At 35.2% G+C, this 23,866-nt stretch overlaps 1 protein-coding gene across 2 annotated transcripts in view; it reads right to left on the bottom strand.

The window, feature by feature from the left end:
- The window catches only part of LRPPRC (leucine rich pentatricopeptide repeat containing), a 93,298-nt gene that overhangs the window by 61,458 nt on the left and 7,974 nt on the right, over window positions 1-23,866 (bottom strand). Inside the window, exons 2-14 of one of the 2 annotated variants that reach the window (XM_083829112.1) lie at window positions 21,390-21,595; window positions 17,531-17,653; window positions 16,700-16,821; window positions 16,563-16,621; window positions 15,745-15,831; window positions 15,149-15,275; window positions 13,956-14,100; window positions 12,971-13,113; window positions 12,586-12,691; window positions 12,397-12,504; window positions 5,940-6,058; window positions 5,310-5,403; window positions 2,046-2,115 (exon numbers count right to left, since the gene is read on the bottom strand). In XM_083829112.1, coding sequence (XP_083685238.1) covers window positions 2,046-2,115; window positions 5,310-5,403; window positions 5,940-6,058; window positions 12,397-12,504; window positions 12,586-12,691; window positions 12,971-13,113; window positions 13,956-14,100; window positions 15,149-15,275; window positions 15,745-15,831; window positions 16,563-16,621; window positions 16,700-16,821; window positions 17,531-17,653; window positions 21,390-21,595 — 1,509 coding nt within the window. The remainder of the gene's footprint in view (window positions 1-2,045; window positions 2,116-5,309; window positions 5,404-5,939; window positions 6,059-12,396; window positions 12,505-12,585; window positions 12,692-12,970; window positions 13,114-13,955; window positions 14,101-15,148; window positions 15,276-15,744; window positions 15,832-16,562; window positions 16,622-16,699; window positions 16,822-17,530; window positions 17,654-21,389; window positions 21,596-23,866) is intronic. The other variant, XM_083829113.1, reaches the window with a different exon arrangement.

The raw sequence follows: 23,866 nt of genomic DNA, 5'->3' as shown, positions 1-23,866 counted from the left end.
GCAGTGGAACTTCAAAGCATTTACAGAAGTTTAGGATTCTATTTTACTTAGGAGGTTCAAGCCTAGGAACCATTTATTCTTTTTGTGCTACTGTCACAGGTATTTGAAAATGAGTGGAACACAGGTCCACAAAGAGGAAAAAATGCTATTTGTGAGGTTAGTTCAGCTTTCCTGAGTGAACTCACTCCACCACTGACAGCATGACAATGAACTGCAGATATCAAACGCATCAATTTCCCAAAGTACGTGACTCTGAAATAGTAATGGTAGTTCAGGTAGATAGAATGGGAATACTTTGAAGCAATAACTAGAAAAGAGCAGCTTCAACAGAAATCCATCAGCTAGTATGCTACAGACATTGTTCTTGTGTCCCTCATGTGTCCATACCCTGTGCCAGTCCTAAACTCTGCTTGTTTGAACATTTGTGACCAGCATTTTGTCATGAAATTCTCCTGAGTTCAGGTTTTTAAAAAATGAATGGTGATAACCAATATTCTCTTCTTCTCTCCTATCATATGTTCAAGCCTCATTTTTAGGCTGTTCTCTCTATTAAGTTTAAAACAGAGAAGGAAACATGAATTGGGCTTGCTTTCAGAAGCTACAGAAAGGTAAAATTCATGTATAGCCAACCTCATATATAGCTCCTGAAGCCAGGTAACAATAAGAACAAACAAGAAACTAATAAATGCTGCACTTAAAAGTGGCAAGGAGAGAGAACAACAGCCAGCTGAAGGAAGTCAAAAAATATTTCGTTTGCCCCAGAATTCTGAGTTTTGAGTCCGGATGTTCAATAGCTCTTTAAATCACAACAGGAGAAATTGTTCCATTGCCTAGGAGTCTAACTATTTTGCTTACACTGAGTATAGATCTTCAGCAGCTAATTTTTACGATACAAGCTGATAATGCTTTCAATTTGCTGCAAGTCGCATTCTGACCACCTGCACAACTCTCCCGTAGCAGGCTATTTCATGCCAGCATTCCTTGGTGGTGTGTGGAAACATTGGTGTGTCTTGTCTTCTAGGGCAAGCCCTACTTTAACTGATTATTTCTCTGTACTTGCAGACAGAAAGTAAGTATTAACTAAAGTAACAATTTAAACATCTGAAACAGAAGATTCTGGGGCTGAAAAAATATTACCTAAATATTATCTAAAATATTATTGCACTTACCCTTTTGATGTGAAGGTTATCTAGTGCCAGGTTAACAAGCCCAGTTTTAACACTGGTTTTCTTTTTTCTCCTCCTTTTCCCTTGGTAGAGCATGATCAGCTGGACAGAACTTGCTATTTACAAGGTAATTATTTTGGCTATATTCATCCCCTGTGTTTTAGTAATACCCAACCTAAACATAGTCACATCACAGCCATTAAAAAATTTTGGTAAATTACTCAGTCAATAAAACCAGCTTTCAGACTCCGGTCCTGAGTAATATTAAGTGACTCCTGTGGTGTAAAGCTACAGAAAAAAACCTCAGTCCTAAATGTTTGACTGGAGCAAAAAGAGGATGATAAAAGTGCTTGTTAATTCACACATTTCCATAAGCTTATGACAACCCTGCAAGTAGCATAAAACCCTCTTTTCAAAATGGGACCAAACAGGTCTGAATATGAAGTTGTGGCAATGTAGCACAATGAAGCTATCAGATACAGTGAAGTGTGCCTGGCTTCTCTTGGTATTTTGTTTTCATTAAGCACCTGTCTACTCTAACGGTTAACAATGATCTGTAGGGAAATCATATTAGCACAGCAGTTTAGCAACATAAAAGTTAGTAAAGATAAAATCCCAAATGTTTCCTACCCGTAGAAGTTTATATACTGTCAAATATCAGATAAACAACAATAGCAGTATGCTCAGATAGAGCAGGGGGTAAGGAAACCAGGGAGAGCAGAGAAAAAACAGATTCCTCAGATCTGCTACAGCTGGAATCCTACTTTAAAATTCTCAAACAATGAGTTGGGGACAGGAGGGGAGGGAAGACTGCACAGATTTGTGCTCAACAAGGCAAAAGAGAGAGGAAAAAAAGGGATATTCACATAACAACCTTACCTTTTGAATCCCCTAATGAGGCTGTTTCTAAACTGGTGAATATCAACAGAAGGTGTGCTTGCTGAAGACACTGTAAATGAAAGCAATGTTTCTAAAATAGTCATTCAAAAAAAGCCCTGAACTCCAACGAGTCAGTTGGTCACATAAATGGGGACTGAATAGATGAACTATTTTGTTTATTTAGTAAACACTGACAAACATTTGTAAAATCAAAATTTCAAATACCATGCTATTTGAAAAAGTCCTGGCTTTTATCAGCTCTACGTCTGCTTCCTTTCCAAAGAGATTAAATATTCCAAGAGATTTTTGCCTCTTCACTACCTTTAATGCCAGTTAATGTATATATATTTATTTATTTATTACAAATTAGCAATAGAAATAAGCATCCCTGCAAAACAGTAACAAGACCAAATAAAATACTCCGTTGCAAAAAGCAAAAGAAAAAAATACAACGCTAACGAAGAAAACTTGAGACATTGGTACTGAAACAACAACAACAAAAAATACACCACAGACAAACACTTTACCGGGATGTTTCAAACTGAATACCTGCCTTAGAATAGGCTTAATGTAAATCCTACTGCTTTTTACCATGAGACTGTAAACATTTCTTTCTGCTGGTGTAAACTGCCTGACAAGAAGCAAGAAGTAGTTTTATCTAAAGCACTATCCACTAAATTAAGTTAAATGTAAGGGGAGAAAAAGACACACCTTTGAATAACCATGAACTGTAAACATTAACATGTAGAATTGTTACAATATTGGATGAACACAAAGATAACTGAAATAATTTTAACTTAAATGACCTGAGAGGTCATTTACTGTTATACCTATATCCTCATCTTTAAACTTTTTCTTTGCTAGATATTGGAAATAATTCTACCTTCTTCCTCTAAAATTGCTGTTTCTCATTCCAGTGTCATATTACAGCTGGAAAAACAAACAACAACAACAAAAACAGAAAAAACAACAGTAGTAGGTAAATTCAGGTCCTGTATGGAGCTATCTTAATTTGACTTCACTATCACAACACACCTAAACCCTCTGAAAACCTGAATGCACTGGGTCCCATCAGCAAAGGCTGTAATACAGTAGGTAGATGGTAGAGGAGAACCAAAATAAAAACACCAGCTCTGTGTGAAGCTGCAAAATAAAAGGCAGGAACAACATACTAAAACTACACCTTAGTCTAAGCGTAGGTGTTTAGAAAACTGAGTTTTAAATGTTTAAATGTTTATTTTACTTGGAAAATCTCAGGTGAAGTTGGTTTTCATGCAACCCTCAATACAAACCCTCCTCCGCTGGTTTATGAAACTTTTTGCTCATAAAAAGACGAGCAGAAAGCATCTTAGTATGCTCAGCTGCTGCTGACAATCGGCAACCTGGTTTCCTTAGCAACAAACAAGTCTGAGAAAATCAAGAGGCTGACAATGAAGTGGAATGGAATGGCATGATAAAGGGGAAAAGCAGCTCTCATGTACGCCGCCTTATGCGCTCAGATTCCTCAGCTGATGCTTCTTAGTTTTCATCTTGTCAGGAGCAGAAATCTATACGTTATAAGGTATGAGAAGCTGAATCAATACACCTAGATAGCAACCAGCACTCATACCCAGCCTTCACCTCCCCTAACTACATTGATGAGACAATTTTGAACTATTTTCCATACTGCATCTATTTTTCCCTCTTTGTAATACTGCAGAAGAAGCCAATCCAAAAAAAAAAAAAATCAGCTATTTAATATCTTTGCCTTATCATTTCCTAGGTGCTAATTAGATTTACTAGCATTCATTTCAGCTTGGTAAACTATTTACCGGAGTACATTCCTTTAAAGCTCAAGTTCAAAAGAAATTTTGTATGATTTTATGAATTATTAACGCTAGGCTTTGTAAAAAGAAATACCACTACAAGATTTAAATTCAAGACACAGACAACAGCTAAGCAATACACTATGTGAGAATAATTTCATGACAGTGAAACAAAATGCAGCATCTTACATATGTGCCGGATCACATATATTTACCTTATACCAGGTACAAACACATTTGTGCCTTTAAACACTACAAACACAATGAAAAATTACTAATTTACTTAACCAAAATGAGTGTGCAGGGATGGGGGGATATAATTTTTCATGTAGGCAAAAACATACCAAATCCTACTTCACTTTTCAGAAAAAAAATTATTGCTAATAAGTAGCTAGCCTTTCAAAAAAGGATTCAAAGCTGTTTCAAGTACTACTTTTTCGTGGTTAAGATTTCTGTTGTAATAAGAACTAACAAAAGTGATGGCAGAATGTAAGGTGAATCTTAAAAGATTCACTTAATTGATAAATCTTCATTACAACAATTAATAAATCACTAATACCTACTCATTTAATTTTCTCCTTTTCACTTGTATTATATACTGAAATACAAAAAAATGATTTAAGCTTTTATACAGACTCTGTTTTCAAGTTTAATATTAAAAATCTGCTTTTTACTGTAACTTTTTCCATCTTCAGATGAACAGAGGACTACTCTGTTTTAGTATAAGCTTACAGTTAACATTAGTTTCTTTCCAAGCCTCAGCACAGCTTCACGGGGTCACAGCATAGTATCTTTTTGTATTAGCTAAATAAGCCAGTGACTGCTTTAACTTTTCCCTCAGTCTTACACAAACAAAACTGTTGTTTAAAAAGAGAACTTTTTGTATCAGATTTAGTCCAAGATTAAGGGGTTTTATTACGGACTCAGTATAGCAGGCAAATAACTTCATGACCTAATTACCCTGTCAAATTCATACCCAACTTCCAGACTCAGGTTAATGTCAACGGCAGTCAGTTATTTAAAGCTGATTCATTCATAAATTATTCTGCAGTACTTCTGAGCAGTGCTGTTAAACTAGCATCCCTTTGTAACTGATGCCACAAACAGAAAACAAGAACAATCCCTGCACCAGAGCCTTAACAGTTGTTGTCCATGCCAATTGCTTCCTTAAGCACTCCTAGAATATGTGGGGTTCACAAGCAGATCACAAACACAGCTTTGCTAAATACCATATATGTCATGTGATGGCCAGTCTCAATCCTAAAAATCAATTTAACCAGGATACGTTGTCCAGAACTAGTGGTTTCAAGTCTGACATCTTGTCATAGAGAACCTCACATAACGAAAGCTTTGCGCATATTTCCCACGCATCTTTGTGCACATAAATCCCTTCACCTACAACCAACCTATGAGCACTACCACTGAGTATATAGTAACATGCAACATGAAATACACTTACACAAAGAAAGAACATTATTCAGTCTTCCATGTGCTGCTTCATGTCTAATTTGTGCTACATGGAGTCCAACAGTTTCAAACAGGCAGTTATTTTCCTACAGAAAAAAAAATAGTAAAAAAACATTTCAAGTACACACAATGAGCCTTTCTGACACTTTTATTTTTAAACTCTTCCTTCCCAAAGGACCCTGTCATTCTTGTATTGGTAGCTGTTGAGAACCTAGAAAAGTGCTCTACAAGAGGTCTACATGGCTAGTTAGATATGCTAGAACAGCACAATTGTTTTAATCTGCAATTCTGAATTCTTCATTAAACAAAACTGCACTGGAAACAAATATTACTGATAAAAAAAAAGAATGTAATTCATTTATTTATTCTGACTTCTAGAAACAGCAAGCTAGTGAAACTCACGGAAAATATTTTGGTTAACTCTGAAACAGAAAGAAAAGATGGCAGGAGAAAGACATTATAAATAAATCACCCATATAACAACTGCTTCAAAAGTATTTTCAATATATTAAACAGACTTGATCATACACATTCACATTTAGAGCACTACTAGTATCCGAATCTCTCACAGAGAAACAAGTGTTGCAGTGATCATTTTTATGAATTTCATATGCAAACTCACCTTCATCTGGGCACAGGCGGTTTTGCAATCAGCAAAATTTTTAAAAACATAGTCAGTGTATGTTTCTGTATCGATTTCCACCCCCAACTCATGCATCACTTTGAGGATCTCAAAGATACCTATCAAAACAGAATTGGTAAAGCTAAGCATTGCAGAAAAACGAAAATTTGAGAAACACATAAAAATAAATGTTACTTTTCAAAATCAGACTTGTCTCTTCAGTTTCCTTTCTTGAAACTACCATGCAAAAAAAATGCATTTTTATCTGAGGTGTTAATAAAGTTCATAACTGTGAGGCTTGAAATTGAGTTACTAAACTTCCTGTTGCATGATGCACTACCAAAATCAAGAAAGTCTTCCTTAGCTTGGAAATTGTTAGTACACAGTTATTTTCTAACAGTGAAAATATAACAGTTACTATTAGTTATGTTTGCAAAACTTCTTTCGAAGCTATATATTAGAAGGCCCATATTATTGTGCATAAAAAAGACCTGAAATCAAGCGTAATGAATATAATGAATTTCAAGACACAAAATCAACATTCTTAGCTTTGTTCCCAACATCCAATCCCAATTAGTAAGGCAAGCTTTCAAGATTTGTTTCTAGATTTGTTCATAGCAAACAACATTTTCATAAACAAATGGGTTTGTGTTAACTCTCTGTTTAATGCATCAGCCTCAAACAGAAAATCAGAGAAAGGCTAGAGTCTCCCAAGCTCCCGTGAAACTACATTACAACTTTTACATGTTTCAGATCAATTCACACACGTATTGCTACTGTAGAGAACCATCTGAAGACAATGATACCCAATCTTACTGGAGCTTAACAATGAGAGCATAGAGTTTTAGAGTATGTTTCATGCTTTTTAATTGTTCACACTCTTTTGATTTGCAGAAACTTCTTACAATAACCCTAGCTAGCAAACTCTGAACCCCTGTCAAAATCAATACAGGTATTATCATTTTTTGCTGGTCTAAAAATGACTTGTCAGTTGCTGCAGGACACCAGTTCCAAATAGCATATGTTTTTTTCAACTTTCATTCCATGCTTATTACTTTAAAAATGCAAAGTTTCCCAAAGTCCCTGTCTTTGCCCTGGAGTGCCACCTATGGAAAAGTGACACTTCCATGAATATTTTATGCAGTGCACTATGGTGCAAATAATCAAATGTGAATTCCCTTTGAGCACTTGCAAATACATGCAGGCAAGTCACACTAGATTAAAATCGCATCATCTGTTCGAGTTTGCCTTAAACAAAACTCTGATTTTGGCCCAGAATCTGTGAAAATATGAATAAAGAATTAATTACGGTAAGTCTTTTCCTGATACCTTTCAAATTTTAACAGCTAGTTTCACGTTTTCAACTTCTCAGCAAATGTATTAAGCGCTCTTGTGTTGAAACCTTTTACCAAATAACTGAGCTCCAGTCTTCATCACTAAGGTACAATTTGAAGACTACAAGGTATCTAACACAGTGAACAAGGTGTGGTGAACTCAGGAGATTTAGATCTAGATACTTAACTCTATACCTAGAACGGAGCAGACATCTGCTTTGTTAAGCATAGCCATTCCCAAATACCCATTTGTCACAGAAAAGTTACATGGCCTGGCACAACTCCTCAGTAGGTAGGTGCACATATGAAGGTTAGGACACCAGCAGAAGACTGGGATGCAAATTAAGAAGGTATACCAACAAAAACTATTGTATATAGCCAAATTAAGTTGAAAGCACAGCCACACACTTCATACCTACAACAGCTGATGTGGAGGGTTTTTTGGAATAGGTTAATGAAAATCAACACAGAACCCTACAATTTCGCGTACGTTTCCTACCTCATGGAGAGGAGGAACTACTTTGTTACTGCATAAATATCTTCTGCAACATAAAGCAGTGAAACATTCCCACTTCTATCATAATACTACAATATCATCAAATGGATGGATGAGTAAAGGTTTGAGCATTATTATATGTTGACTTTCTAGATATCACTTTCATCTCATAACAGTATTGGAAAACACACTGATGTGTTCTCCCTCTCCCAGCTATCAAAGATCAGACTAGAAAGGACAGAAGTGCAATCACATTTAGCTAGAACACCGGTCTCCAGACTTTTCTGAGAATGCACTCTCCCCCACTTACGTGTATTTACTTAGAAACTGCATATATGTATTACTGTACTAGTATATTATGTACATTACAAAATATACTCAAAAACAGAAAGTAAAAAAAAATGAGGAAAATCAAATAAAAACTAGTTTAAAAATAATTATTTCTTTATCAACTGTACACCCACACCTCAATGGATTGTTTTGTGGATCCCGTTTTGGGTTCTAGAAAACTGGGTGTGACCAAAAAACACACAAAGATACCCCAAAAAAATCACAATCAAATAGTCTTCTAAGAAGACTCTGAGAATAAAAGGATTACGAAGAGAAAGAATGCATTATTTTTTTAATGAGGATTAGTCCCTGGGGACCATATAATAGTTCATTCAAAAGGTCTGCATGAGACATACTGTATTTAAAAATATTTATTTTGCAATTGTCTAAATCCTGAAATTATCCAGAATTCTTGGTGTTGTTGGTAGCGGCATTCTTCTGCATTTGAGGAAAAAATCATGAGAGTAATATGAAATGCAGCATATCCACGAAGTCTTAAAATTTCTATTCATGGCATAAAAAAATCAAAATTTGATGGAGTCCTGTTTTCATGTATGCACAATAGTTCCTTGGACCCATAAGGGCTCACAGAAAGTTTTTTCAGTCACCTCCCTGCTTGATCAAGAAGAGGTTTTTGAGATGATGGGCTGAGGTATGTACAGATTCCAGGAGCTGAACAGCCAAAATTATGTAACTGAATTATAAGAAGACAGAAATAGGGAACAAAACACAGCCTAACACTTCCGTTCTCCTTTTTTTGTCAGCACTGGAAACAGCATTGGAATGCCCCAGTGGAAGTAGAAAAGCATCTTTCCTGCCTCATATAAGTATATCCAAACACCAAGAAATACAGTAAGAGATTAATCACAGGATGATCATAATATTCCTGTGATAGAGCAGAGCAACTGGCTGCTTCTTAAGGAGAGAAAAGAGAGGCTCACATTTCAGACCCCCTTTCATTTCTTAAGTTTCTCGTAAGTGGCACCTTATATCTAATATGGTCCCACCAGAACAGGGGAAATTGAATTTCTAAGGCAGCTACGTACAGTTCAACATGTGAAAGTACAGCATAATTGTGCTTACAGCAATTCTCTAAACACATAAGAAACTTGTAAAGTGAGGATGTGTACAGGAAAACAACGTAATATTAAGTATTTTTGCTGTGCTGTTAATCTGAGATGCACTCCAAAGTTCTTGGCTGGAGAGGTCTGTCTCCAAAACATGACCTCAAGCAATTACTTTGGGAAACCACCACTCATTGCTCTCAGTGGACTCAGACATTTATTTCCTTTTTCATCCAACTTTCTTTCCTGGGGTGAAGTAAAACTTGAATTATCATTCACAAGCCATGTATTGTGTATAAAACCACAACAGTTTAATAGAAAACAAAATTAAAATACGCTATTGACTTTTTTAAACTGTCTTCAAAAATAACCGAAGTGATTCTACAAATATGAAGGGGGGCAATATGTTCAGCTACCAGCGTAAGCCAAACATTTCTGCTTAACTATGTTATGCTCTCCCGTTACTATGATCTGATATAAGCTCAATCTCAAAAACCTTTTCTGATCTACTGCATATAGCTCTTTTAAACCCTTTTACATACTTTCCATTGCCAAGCCTAACAGAATTTATTTAGACAAATACTAAAGAAATAAGTAATTATCAAGTTATATATCAAACGCATATAAAAGCGAGCATATTCCACCTGAAATATCTGCCTGTGTAAAATGACTGAAAAGATCTGTTTGCTAGTTCAGAGTGGTTAAGTTCTCTGTGGTACATTTAAAGAATTGCCTTGCTTAGCTTTATTCCTCCTAGCCACCACTTCGCTGTTATTTCTTCCACCTTCAGCTGCAAAACACAGAAATTAGGGAACCTTCTTTGATATAGCGTGTCAGGTTTTGTTATAACAAACATTAGATAAATGTGTAATTAAATGTTGCTACTAGTTATATAATTGCTTGGGTCACATTATACGTATTATATTAAGGCATTTGTACCCTGCAGTTCTAGATATGTTGCTGCTTTTCTTCTGTGTCCTTTAATGATTTAGTCCATTGTCTACCTCCCATCAGATTTTTACCAGTTTAAGTTCTTTTCCATTTTCAGCCTTACCAATACTGAGATGCAAAATTATACACATTAGGCCAGGCATTGCTACTTTGTAGATGAAGCAATTATTACCTCCTTTTTAGTATGAGATGTGATGCAGCGTCTGTCTGTATCTTTCTTAGCACAGCCATTATTTTTCACTGCTAGAAAGCACCATTCTGCTCATTTACTGTCTGTTGTCACCTTTAAGTTCTCACTGAAGCATTATTTTCTGCTCTTTTATTTCTATGAAAATTTCAGGGTGTTTTTTTCTCCTCCTATTTACTTTACCTCAACTGTATTGGTTGTGTTTTTAGATAGTGGGTCTCATTCTTTTTTTTTCTTTTTAATTACAATTACATTTCAAAAATGAATGCGAGCTTACATATGGGGAAAAAAACAAGACAATTTGTTTCACTGCAGCAAGAATAATTCCACTGATTCTTCACCGCAGAAAGAAATGCTTAGATATCTTCTCACATATTTTAAGAATTGCAAAATCACTGACCTTTGTAGTTATGTATGGAGTAATAACTTTCACACTTGACGATTCAAACTCAGAGACTAAGTATGAGGTTACAAAAACGTTTGCAAAGCCACAGTACTATCATACAGCCATACAGAAGTTTATGCATCCAATGCTTTTACAGACAGAAGAAGACAGGCTTTCTAGGGCATGTTAAAGAAAGCCAGAGTTAATGGCTTCTGCACCAGTTTTATTCTCAATTTGTTTACATGACTTCCAGCAGTAACTCCTAGACAGAGTACAGTCAATTTCTACAGCAGGAATTGAAATTAAGGAAACTTCTGAACTTGCCAGAGACCTCGATCCGAAACTTGAGTTTCTCTCAACAGTCAAGACATAGCTTCAGCTTTGGGAGCTAAGTCTAAATCTAACGCTTTCAGCATCTCTTATAATTGTGTCCGTGAGGTGAAACCTTCATTGTAGTAACAGACAACCTTTTCTTGTTCAGTAGGCAGCACCCACATATACAGAAGTATGACACAATTTAATTTTACTTATTTATGGCAATAATGTACTCCAAGTAAGTCACAAATGACCCACCTAAAACCAACACTGAGAGACTTTTAAAATGTTGTAGAACTTTGAAGCACTTGAAAACCTGTAAGAAGATAAACTTGTGTAGTGGTCTAGCAGAACAGATCCTAAAGAGTTAATAAAAACTGAATATTGTTTTCACAAAGGCTTTTTGAAAAAGATTTGAGACATTTTTATAGCCAGAAACAATTAGGGAATACTTGTTTCAGCATTTCTTCCAAACTGGAATGTGACTGTATATTTAAGATAAAATTGCGATACGAAGAGAGTGCTAAAAGCACTTTTTTTTTTGTTTGTGCATTTTGTTTGTCACCCAGTGTCACACTAACAACTCTGCATCTCATTCTAAAGCACATTATACTGTGAGATAAGATGAAAAAGACAGTTTTTTGTTTCCCCAAGGGGGAAGTACTTCTGTTAAAAGCATCTTTTTACAATACCATTCTTTCTGAATTACCAATAACGCAAACCAAAGAATTAGATACTGTACTCTAAAATTTAATATTTGTTCAATTCTTATTCATAGCCTGTAGACATCCCCATGTGTAACAGGGGAAAGCATGCTAAATGCTTAAACGTACTTAAGAATCCAAAAGATTGAGCATTTCTGTCCTTCAATCAGGATGCTGTCAGGTCAGGCTCGCACATTCAGTGACGTAAGTTCTCCTGCAGTTTTTATTACTGTAACTAAACTCACATTTGGCTTATCAGGTACATAATAAGTTGGTTTAAAAAAAGAATTGGATTTGCAGTCCAAGAGAGCTATTATAACACCACCTTACTATTAAATGCTTCTCTCAGATTTCAGTTTCTTCAAGAGTAAGCTCTTGGAAGTAATGAGGAGTGAAAAGAACCACTGAAAGGCAGAAAGAATGTGAAGAGTTAAAATGATAAACTCTTTTGCTCATCTTTCTATACAAAGGTAAGCCACCTAAATTTGTATCACGATTAAGAAAGAAGGGGGGGTGTGGGGGGGTGTTAAAAGGCCTTTCTGAAGGAAAAAAACGTTTGCAACAAAGACAGAAAAGCAGCAAGGTCTTCATTTATTTTCAAGAGCCTGGTGAATGTTGAAGTGGTGTTTTAGTGAAGATTTGTACCTTAGGTTTACAACAAAGCAAGAGGAGCACATATCATATTGCTAACCTTTAAGATTCTTCTCTTTCTGGAACCCAACTATCAGTGGCCAGAAATAGTGAGGTCTGAGCGGCACGCCTTCCTCTTTCATGGTCTTCATCACATCAATAGCCAGGGCTAAAAACATTCACATCATAATTAAACAGTGACCAAGTACTTTAAATAAGCATATGTAAAATAAATAAATAAGCAGCGTACCTGACTTGTTGGCCTCCAAAGCACAACGCAAGACAAATGTTAACGGCGCCGAGTGCATTTTTGTTTCTTTTAACTCACTACAAAATTGCTTCAGCTTGCTCAAAGGCTGCAACGAATTTCAAGAATTAATATATTTTTACATTTCTCTAATTGTTTACAATGTCAGATTCTTCTCATGTTTAGGAAGTGGATATTACACATCCCAAACACGTTTCCCTCATGAATTTCATTTTACTATGCAAATTGGCATGAAATACTAAAACCCTTTGATTCTGTAAGAACTACGCAAAAAAAAAAAATCTACCGTTTTCCATCTCCACAGATTCATTAAACTAAATACACTATCACTAGTGCATTACAAAAGAAGTATCACTATGCTGCATACCATATCTCTATTTACACAGTGTTGTAAGAAGAAGCTACCCTGGTCCACATTATCACGTGATAAATGATTATAAGACTTTAAAATACGGAAACTTATATCTTCAAAGCCATGAGTTATCAGAGTCAAACAGAGGTTCATCGCATCTGGAGATAGAAAGACAAAGAACAACAACATTAGAATAGTGTATATAACTATTTTCACATTAAAATACACTAAAAGTAGTGAAAACTAGGAAAGGAAGTTTCATGTATCATTGACATACCTTTTAACATGACTCACTAATCAAATTTGAAATTTCAATTTTCAGAATTATTCACATTGTCAACAAAATTCACTTATTGCACTAAAAAGACCATGCCTAAGGTTAGCAAACCATCACCACTGTAGCATGATAGGATACCAGACAAGAGAAAAAAAATTCTAGAGATGTCGAAAAATTTAAAAAAAAAAAAAAAAAGGAAAAGGAAAAGGGATGAGTATAATTAACAGTTATCAATCAGACTACACATACTGGGATCTAAAAGTGACTTTAACTGTAGATAGAGAAAACTATAGTCAGTGTTTACTGTCTCCCTTTTTATGACATTCACAAAGAGCTGTCACAACAGGAGTTACAATAGTGTTGTTTGAAGAAAGGACTCCACAATTACTGCTCTCCCATAAAGTCTTAATGAATTTTAGAAGTTAAAAAGATGATACATACATTGTTGTATGTGAATTGCTTTATATTTTATGTTTGGTTTATATTTTAGTTTAAAATATAATTGGTTTATAAAATTGGTTTATAATTTACATTTCAGAAAGCGTGATTAAGAACAGCATAAATGAATCCACAAACTAATGCCAAAATAGTATTTTCATTCCATATTCAAGATACAAAATTGCCTATTTTTGGTGGCATTAGGTATTCTTGGGGGGAAAAAAAAAAATGCTTTCCTTCTCCATCCTGAGCAGCAAAGTACCACTGCAGTAACCAAGTACATACCTGGAATTAATTCCTTCTCAAATCTTATGCGTTCTTTAATATCTTCAATATACTGAGGATATCCAGCCTTGGCAAGGCTAAAAATCACCTGCATCAAAATCCTATCCATAAGGTACCCTTCAGTCTTCTCAACCTCTTCTAGAGTCTGAAAACAATATGATATTTAACTTCAATAAACTTTATACTGACTTCAAACAGAATACATTAAAATAATAAAATTTACAAAAGCTGGTGGTTGTGGTTCGTGCCTCCCCCCACCTCTTTTTTTTTTTTTTTTTTTTTTTTGTACCGTGGGTTTAGGTACAAGGAATATGGTAGAGAATACCAAAGATCTAGAGAGTGTCACACACACTCAGAATGTAAAAAGGGAAAGATATAAGGGATACAACAATATTTTAATATTTTTTTCCAGTACCTAATAATATATGAAAACACCAGTGGCATTCCCACCCTTCATGGAATGACTTTCAAAAGAAATCACTATGAGAAGGGGAGAATGATTAATAAAAATTTTGCTAGTGTATGGGAGAAGGTTGCTTGATGAAGATTTAATACGTAAGCCCCAGGACAGTAATATGTTTCCCATTTCTTCCTTGATTTGGTCCTCTCCATCTAATACTACTACTATTTATTAAAATCAAATCAATTTTATGTGCTCATTCCTTTCCAAATACTTCCTTTATTTAAAAATAAAAAGAACAAAACTTGAAATGATCAACTACATGAAGGGCTGTAAAGCAGCATTATCTTACTCAGACACTATGAATATGTAAGTTGCAGGTATGAACTCTCCTTAAAAAAAAAACCAAAACACTGTTTTACTGGAAGGATTCTATGCTTTGAGATTCTATGCTTATGAGAGCAGGATAATCAAGATTTACTTTTATATATATCATATACAATCATTGCCTCTTGAAAAAACCCTGAATTATTAAATCACTCACTGGCAAACATTATTCACCATGTCTTCTCATAGTGTGAAAAGCAAGCATCAATAGACAAATATTTTTCATAAAGTAGGAGACTGCTTTCAGTCAACTGGCTATTCAGATGCAAAAAAAAAAAAATTAATTTTTGTTATGAGGAAAAGTTTAAAAAATCAGTATGACTCCTCCTGTATGGATAAAAAGCATTTTGAAGTTAAACTGAACAAAAGATCAAACAAATTATATTTAAACTCAAACTCATAATACCTTCTTGATGCTATCAGCATCACCCTTTTCAGCATATACATTCAGTAGAGATAAATAGGTGTCTGGACCTGGCTCAACACCAGCCATCTTCATCACTGAAAGGATATTTTCTGCACTCTTGATATCTCTAAAAGAATTCAAAAGAAAGATTCTCAGTGGATTTAATCACAATTGTTTATTGTCACTTCCACCTTTCTTCATTAAGGTTTTAAGAATCGGAAACAAAGGCTGCAACAAGTACAGAGAAACCTATTTAACTAAGCAAATCCTAAAACATCAAAGCACAAATCGCATTACTTAGAAAACTTTCAACAGTTGACAAAGTTCAAAAGTTTAAATGCAGCAAATTTTCAAACAATACAGAAGTACAGTAATTTATCTTGAAATACAACATTTTCAGAAACAAGAAAAAATGTTTCCTTTGCCACATAGGCCTGTTTGCTTCAAAAATGCATAGAAAGACAATCTTTTATATTATGCAAAACCATTATGCTATTTTGTGGCATGCAAATTTCCTGTGCAATATCACTTTACATTATAGTAAAACATAAAAGCAAAAAGTAATTTATTTTTTTTTAGAAAGGTATTAACATTACCCTGATCTTGCATGACCTTTCACAAGGCTACTGAATACTGCTTCAGTGATTGGGAGATCTTTGCTCTTCATAAATCCAAGAATCTTACTGAAAAAAAGAAAAAAAAGACAATTTTTATTTTTTTTTATTTGAAAAGAAAGTACCAAGCTATAACTGTGCTGTTGGACAAGTACTGTATCAAACAAAAACAAATACTGATGTCACTGAGCTATTTTATCTAGGCATGCTGCATAATATGGTCTTTTTTCATACGAAATATATTTGTCATTTTGAAATATGCATAGGCAAAAGAATGGGGCTGAGATTTTTTTGTTTGTTTCTATTTTCCTTTTTCCTTATTATACATGTCCAGCAATCTCACTGTTGCAACTTAATGTTGCTAAAAATTAATGCAACTAATGTTAGATAGAATATCCAGTGAGCCCTGTGTAACAAAAAAGAATTACCACTATTTACTCCTTAGGCCACTTCGTTCTCAAATGCCCTCGCAAGTAGCCATTTTCTTACATAGGCAGTAAGCTTTTATAACTTTATACTTGTTCCACACCTGCTCTAAAAATGACAAAACAAGTTATTTTCTAAGCAACTTCAATACAATTTGATCTGAACACATATCTATGGCTTATTTTCATTTTTGTGATGTAGGTTCCAGCTATCTCTAAAAAGCTGCTATTCAGTACTCAAATAAATTATATTGTATCCTCTTTGCTTAACTCAATTTCTAAGAATTACTCTGAAATGAGTTTTAACACTAATGGTGGGGAATACAATAAACAGATTTCTTAGAAATCTCTTCAAATGTGAGTGCAAAAGAATACCTCGCTCCTTCAATGTCACCCTCATTGCAATAAGCAGCAATCAACCTTTGGTATGTAACCTACAGAAAACAAAAAAGGGAAGTTAATGATTTCTATCCAATAAACATTAACCAATAAATACTATTAAAAATACCTACTCGATTGGGCTGCACATTAGCTTCCTCCATTCTGGCCAAGAATTCCGTTGGAGAAAATTTATGCTCATTCTGAAGGTAGACTTTAAGTAAAGCATTATAATGGCTTGTATCATAGACAGCACCTAAGGAAATATTTCAACCGTTGTCACTGAATGTAGATGCTCTAAATTTGACATGATTTTACAGCTTTCTTAGGTAATTAATTTCTTATCAATTTTATTCTGGATAAACTTTATTTATAATCAGTCTGCTTCCTTTTATCCACCTTTACAGTAACAGGCATCTATTTAACAGCGCACATTTGGTTGTAAAAGGGTAAAACATAACAAGAGCACAGGAACACTGCTGCTGGTGTGCACACTATTCTGCAGCCTCTACAGGTGTATTTATTTTACACATTTAGTACTATTACTATCAAGAATCGGTTAATCTATGCAACATTTATAGATAAATGACTAACTTAAAATTAAAAATCATCTGATAAAATAGCTGGTAGCACTAGGAATACTCAGCCTACCTATATCAACATAACATCTAAAACATGTACAATACATTCTTACAACAATCAAAATCAAGTGAAAGTCTGATTTAAGCATCACAAAAAGAAATCTTTAGATTTATTATAAACACCCCTAGATGTCAGTATAACTCCCAGAATAAGAAATAAGTCTCTCACCTGAATAAGAAAACCTAGCATTTATTTACTAATGAGGTTTTGCCATTATAACCTAACATTTAAACACTATTAAGATGCATTCAATCTTCTATTACAAAGAAAGCAACTAAAGCACGCAGCTATTCCAGCAGGAAGGACTACCAAAATTAACCTACCCAGTTCTTTCATCTTGTCCCATATCGCATGGGCTAGTTCTGTTCTTTCAGATGACAATACCTCTGGTAACAGAGCACCACAACTTCGCAACAAAAGCAAGATCTGATTACTCCCTGGACACCCTGCAGTAAAAAATAACATTATTAATAGGTCTAATTCAAGTAAAGCAGAAGCAGTCACTCACACACACAGAAGCAACAATGCCAGAAGTCTGTCAGATATAAGAACCACTGGGAACTATATCTTTCAGTAAGTGTATTTATTTCTAACTTTTACTCTTTTTGGGATTCATTTGAAAGATAACACTGAAGGAACTTTTAAGTATATTTACAGAATATTACTGTCTAAATTCAGGACTTGTAGTTTCTGATGGTAACTTGTCCAAGTAATCGTATATACTTCTGAAGTGCTAAGCACCCATCCTTCCAAATAGTGTTACAAAAATTATTTATTTTTACACCTATTTATAGCTCCTGAAAAGGAAAGTTGCTTTCAGTCTTCCAGTAGAAAAGAGTTCACACACCTTAAGAATCGCAGTGCATCTCTCTTCAAATGTGACATTCAATGAACCCCTACGCAATTCACACCTTACCTACCAAGTTCTACAAGTGTGTATGCCATGTCAGGACTTAATAGAAACAAGGTAACATGAAGAAGATGACAAGACACTATCATAACTCATCCACCTGACAGAAGCTGTTTTTATTTTTTAGTGTCATCAATGAAGATCAATAAACAAGCTTTCAAATAGCCCAGAAAGGAAAAAACTCTATAACCCTACTCATTCAGGCTCTTCTCTTGTCGCTATGCTATTGCTGTTAACCTCCAATTTTTATTTATACAGTAAAATAACTAAAGTTTAAGGCTGAAAAGAGAGGTTGCTGGCAAGCAGTATGAACGGTATCTCGGAATCCTTTCTCCAGCGCTAACATGAGACCATCATTAGGAATGGAAGTGAAAAACGGAGAGAGAAAAAACCCTCATGTTTAAATGGTACACAGACAAATTTCTTTACAAGGAATTATGCATTTAATATAAAAATTGAGACTGATCCATTTAAACATTTAAGCATTTCATATATAAGTTTTCAAGATTGAACTTTTCTACTGAACAGGATACCCAAATGATTAAGCAATGACAGTATTATGCGCTGCAGAAGGTTCATGATAAACCTATCACTGAGCACAATACTGAGCTATGGTGAACAGAAAAAATAGAAATGCAACACAAAATATCAACTCAGGTGGTCAGGTAGTTTGTATTTCCCGCTAATCCTAACAGGGACACAACTTTTTGGCAAATCTCTACAATTGCAAAATACTTCATACCAATTCCATACTATTTCAAAACAGGTATTCTGAGATATCCCAAATTTAATTCCCCATTTCCGTTAGCACCCATTTTCATTTCTGCTCAACATAAAATAAATGAGTTAATTTATATCAAGAGAATAATGAAGGAAGCTAAAAATGTCTACATCATCCAACTTCTGTACGCAACCCTAGCGAAGTCAAAAACCGAATTACGGACTCAGCTGACTGCCTTGGACTTTACTACTACTCCTGAGGCAAAACTGGGCAGAGCTGCAGGATCCCTCAGAGATTATCCAGTAAATTGGAGACACAAGATTTTTTCAATCGCATCTTTATAAGGAAACACAGACATTTATAATAAAAAGGAGGGTTCCTTTAGAAAGCAGAATACTAAAAAAAAAAAAAAAATCAAACAGATGTATGTTTGCATACAAGCTAAATGTTAAAAAAGTTATTTAAGGTTTCCTATCCCAAACAGCAACATACACGAAGTCTTGCATGATTCAGACTTCCAAAATCACCTGAAGTCTGCAGCATCACAAATGCTCTGTAAACAACTTCCGAGTCTTCATGCCAACACTCTGAAGTTGTGTACAGCCCAGCATAAAGGCAGGAGCTGTTGCCACTAAAAATATCTCCAGCTCCTTCTTACCTCTCTAAGTAGAATTTTCAATTATACAGAGCTATAAGAACAGCTATACAGCTATAAAGTAATGGCAAAAAAGGAAAAAAAAATCAAGAACAGAAAGGTATAATACCATCTAGAATTAGATCTGATACACAAAAGGACCAACAAATATGGGTTATCACATCACTATCGTAAACTGGGTTTCAATAGAGCAATCTATAGCAAAAATGTTATTTATCAGAGTAAGCTCATCTGGAAAGAAACACACAGGAGTGGGGGAAAAAACTAAATAATGAGAAAAGATAAATAAGATAAAATAGCTAGAGAGGGCGGGTACAAATTGCAAGTGCTGATTTGAGCTTGTGAAAACATGGAGTGACGGCAAATGAAACATACTTCATACAACATAACTTTTAAATCTCTGCATACAATCAAGTTAGTGTGGTAAAAATGCCAACACATCTCCCGTTTCACGATGCCAGTGTTTTACACATACTTTATACTAGTGATTTAGTACTTCAAAGTCAAAAGGAACTGGAAAAAAGATCAGCAGTATGAGTACAGAAAGGTGTAAGATGAGATCAGCATCAAGCACACTGTTCAGGTATTTTTTGTGTTATAGTTACAAATGGAAGAACATTAAAACACATATTTTAAAAAATAAACAGTAAATACGACTCCACAGTTTGCTAAATTTGCTTTCAAGGTTGTTATAAAAAAAAAAAGGACGGTTTTTCAAATTAAGATTTGTCATTTATTTTAATGGAGGCCTAGTACAACCTTTTGAAGCTTGTTGTTTTCATGAATCCCAAAGCCCACCCAAATGAAAAATACTTAAATAACCAAAGGAAGTTATGAGCAATTAAACTCTTTACCAACATGCTTCCTAAAAAAACTCTAACTGATCAAAAATCATGAAGAACTGTGGCTGCAGATAAGCTTAGAGGCACAAAATCTTTGCTTATCCACATTTGCAATTAATAAATTTATACCTAAAAAAGAAAAAGCAGTCAGAAAGGATATCACAAGCAGAAAGACAAACTAAAAAAGTTCAACAAAAAGAATGAATTGAAAACTCATCTTTTAACCAGTGAGCTACAAAACTCAAAAAAGACCACTATCCAAATATATAAGCAAGCCAATACCTTCCAGGATAGACAGCAAAGTTTAAAATTAAAACAAAACAATACATGTTGTCATTGTTCAGTATACTCAAAGTTTTCATTTCAATTCAACACCTCAATTCATAAAATATCTCCGCTGACTCATCCTAACAGGTACCAAATCTCAACTGCGCTACCTGATTTGCAAAAGATTAATATAGTCTGGCTATTTTTAGACAAAGGAATATTGAATCCGTCAGAACAAACAATGCCTCAGTTGTCTATTTTTGTTTTATTGAAAAATAAATAAATAAAGCTTTTTTAATCTGAATATCCACAGCTACCTGATAATGGGGAAACCTGGGGACAGATTTCCACATTTCCCTGCATAGTTCCATTTTAAAACAGATGACCTCTCAAAGACAGCATGGCTTCCTACAGACATAAAACATACTGTATAAAGTAGACAGATACAATCCCTGTTAAGAGTTCAGAACAGTTATATAATAAAAGTGTAACATTACCAGAAAAAAAACTGTAATAACCAGAGCAACGTGATAAGATTTCTTAAAAGTAGACTCAATTTTTACAAGTTGTATAAACTCCCAAAGACAAAAAAACCTTGAAAAGAAAATGTGTGCATTAAAAGCAGAATAGTATCTCTAAAGCATTTAAAGTCTGTTCATCAATACGTGCAGAAGGTTAAACAACATCCAAAAGGCAAAATATAATCAGAACTCCTTCAGAAATTTCCTTGGTTTGATGAACTGTTTTATTACAGCTTTAGCTTTAACTTGAATTGGAAGCAGCTTACCTTCTTTGCATATTTCCTGGAAGACTCTTAGTAGAAGCGTTTTCGGGATGCGGCCAGTTTTTCTGACAGAGTTATCCAGTTTATTTAACGCCCAGTCAAACTGCCATGCCTGTCTGTTTAGACTTTCTGACACTGGTTCTTCTTTAACACTTCCCTGCTGTTGAGGTGCAACTGTAAGGAACCTTGTTTGGTAAACTACATTTCTGCTTTAATAAAAAGAAGAAAAAAGGAAAATAGAGATTACGCTTTTGAGAGTCATCTTGCAACTACACAAGTCATACTTAATGTCAGGAAGATAATGCTCTTTACTTCTTGCTGATGAACCGTTTCTCAAAAACATTCCATATTAATGTAAACAAATGCAGGTGACTGATTTCGCTGCACACAGTGAGCCTTTCTACTACAAAAGATAGTCACATTTATTTTCTCAAAGTGACAATTGTTCATCTGAGATTTTCAGTTAGATCCAATTCGTGGTAAGTGGTTTGAGTACTATTCCTACATAAATAAATTTTTTTAAATCATCTCTGTGCTCTAGAAGTCTATTGTCCTATTATGGGATCTCACAACAGCTCTCACATGCCTTTAAATCCTGCTCCAAAAACAGCCACAGACAACTCTTCCAAAACACAGCAAATCAAGGCAGCAAATCATATCGTCCTTTTCAATTAAAATACACAAGAAATAAATCAGAGGCCAGCATTGTAGACAACAAGGTGTTTCCAACAGCTTAAAGCCTAACAAGATCATTCCCCATTCTGAAGGGTTTATATTAACAAACATGAAGCTGTTGTCATCTTGCGACATAACACACATACCAAACATACACTGGATTTATTTCAGCATTTATTTTCTCAAAATAAAGTGCAACTGCAAGAAATATCATCAAGAAGCGTTCTTATTTCAAGCAAGACACTTAAGAGCCCACCACTTATTTAGCTATTAAAAAAAAAAAAACAAGTTGATGTATGTATGTAACTACATGGGCAAGCTTAAGGCCCCAGCGCAGGCGCCCCAGTGCAGAGGCCCACAGGCAGGCCGCTCTTGGCTGCAAGCCGCTAAATGGCCAAAAAAGGGCTAAATGGCCAAAAAAGCCCAAGCAGGGGGCAGGTAAGGGTGTGGTGGAGAACCTGACGGGTGGCTGGGTTGTACCTCGTGAGCAGGACGCGGCCCAGGGGATGTCTTTTCCCCGGCCACTGGAAATCCTGATTTGCTAGCCGAGCAGGCCCCAAGGTAAGTTATTCTAGCTGAACTCTTCAAACGCAACCAGCCTGAAGCTGATTGTCTTTCCTAAGACGGCTGTGAGAACAGTGAGGTAGAAAACGTGTCTGATCTATGAAGGCATTCAAAGGAGTCCTTCAGTAACATGGACCAGCGCTACTGCTCGGATTTATCTTTTTCAAGCAGGCAGATTTTACTCTGGGAGCTTCCTCCTGAATAATTTCCAGAGGCCAGCAAACTACCTGCATTTTATTTCAACAGGGAAAGGTCAAGGAAGAAAAAGCAGAAAAGAACAAAAAAAGATTGCCAAAAAGCAGAGTTCTCCTTCAGTCTCAATTCCACCTCCAGGATACAAAGTCTCACCCTTTCCTTCGGGCTGGCCCTCACGTTAATCAGTTCCCTCTTTGAGCAGATTCACCTGGCCAAGCTGGCACAACACTGGCTCACGCACACAGCTCCAACAAGTTGTGGAAACAGCTCATGATGTCCAAAACCCACCACAGTGAACCACAAAAAAAGAAACGGGCTAGGAATATGTGGTAAAAATCAGAGGAAGCAGGAAGAAAAAGAAGGAAGCGAAACACTGCTTGCGGTAGTGAATAAATTGTCAGCTTAGCAAAACCTACTTTAACAATGCCATCTCTCACCAAAAACCTGAATCTCCAAAGGCATCATTTTCCCTGTTTCCTTCCTTTTCCTCCTACTTCATCATATAACCAGTCACAGTGTACTTTCCCTCAACCAGAAACCATTAGGCTAGTCAGATTAAAATCCAGTAGTACAAGGTAAGACTAACAGTAAAATATGAAAACTTGAGTCCCCTCAGGTGTAATAATCAAATGAGATGGCTCTAACGTATATTCTTTAATAACACGTAAATAACACTACAAAACTATAAGCTATCCACTGGATAACTGTAAGAATGAAACTAATTACTACCAGTTCTTTATTTATTTATTCATAAAGATGTAGATAAAATCCTATCATCTGCTATTATACAGCCATTAAAAGAGCTACGTGAAACCTTTTCAGAGTACTTCAAGTCAGGTTAGAAAAAACATTTTGGATGCAAGCAGCAGCACAGGACTCACTGTCTATGTAATACAGAAATTTACACTTTGAATCCCATTAGCAATCACAGTACAAGCAAGAAAAAAACTTCTTCAGATTAAAATTGAAATATCTGTTGTTTCTGTTCATTTCTCATGACTGAAGACATTTCAAGGCATAGCAACATGGAAATCCAAGTCCAAGTT

Source organism: Anser anser (genome assembly GCF_964211835.1).
Source record: "Anser anser genome assembly, chromosome: 3".
Classification (NCBI taxonomy): Eukaryota; Metazoa; Chordata; class Aves; order Anseriformes; family Anatidae; genus Anser; species Anser anser.
Note: the sequence above shows the minus strand (reverse complement) of the source record. Positions and strands in the feature narration are given on the sequence as shown.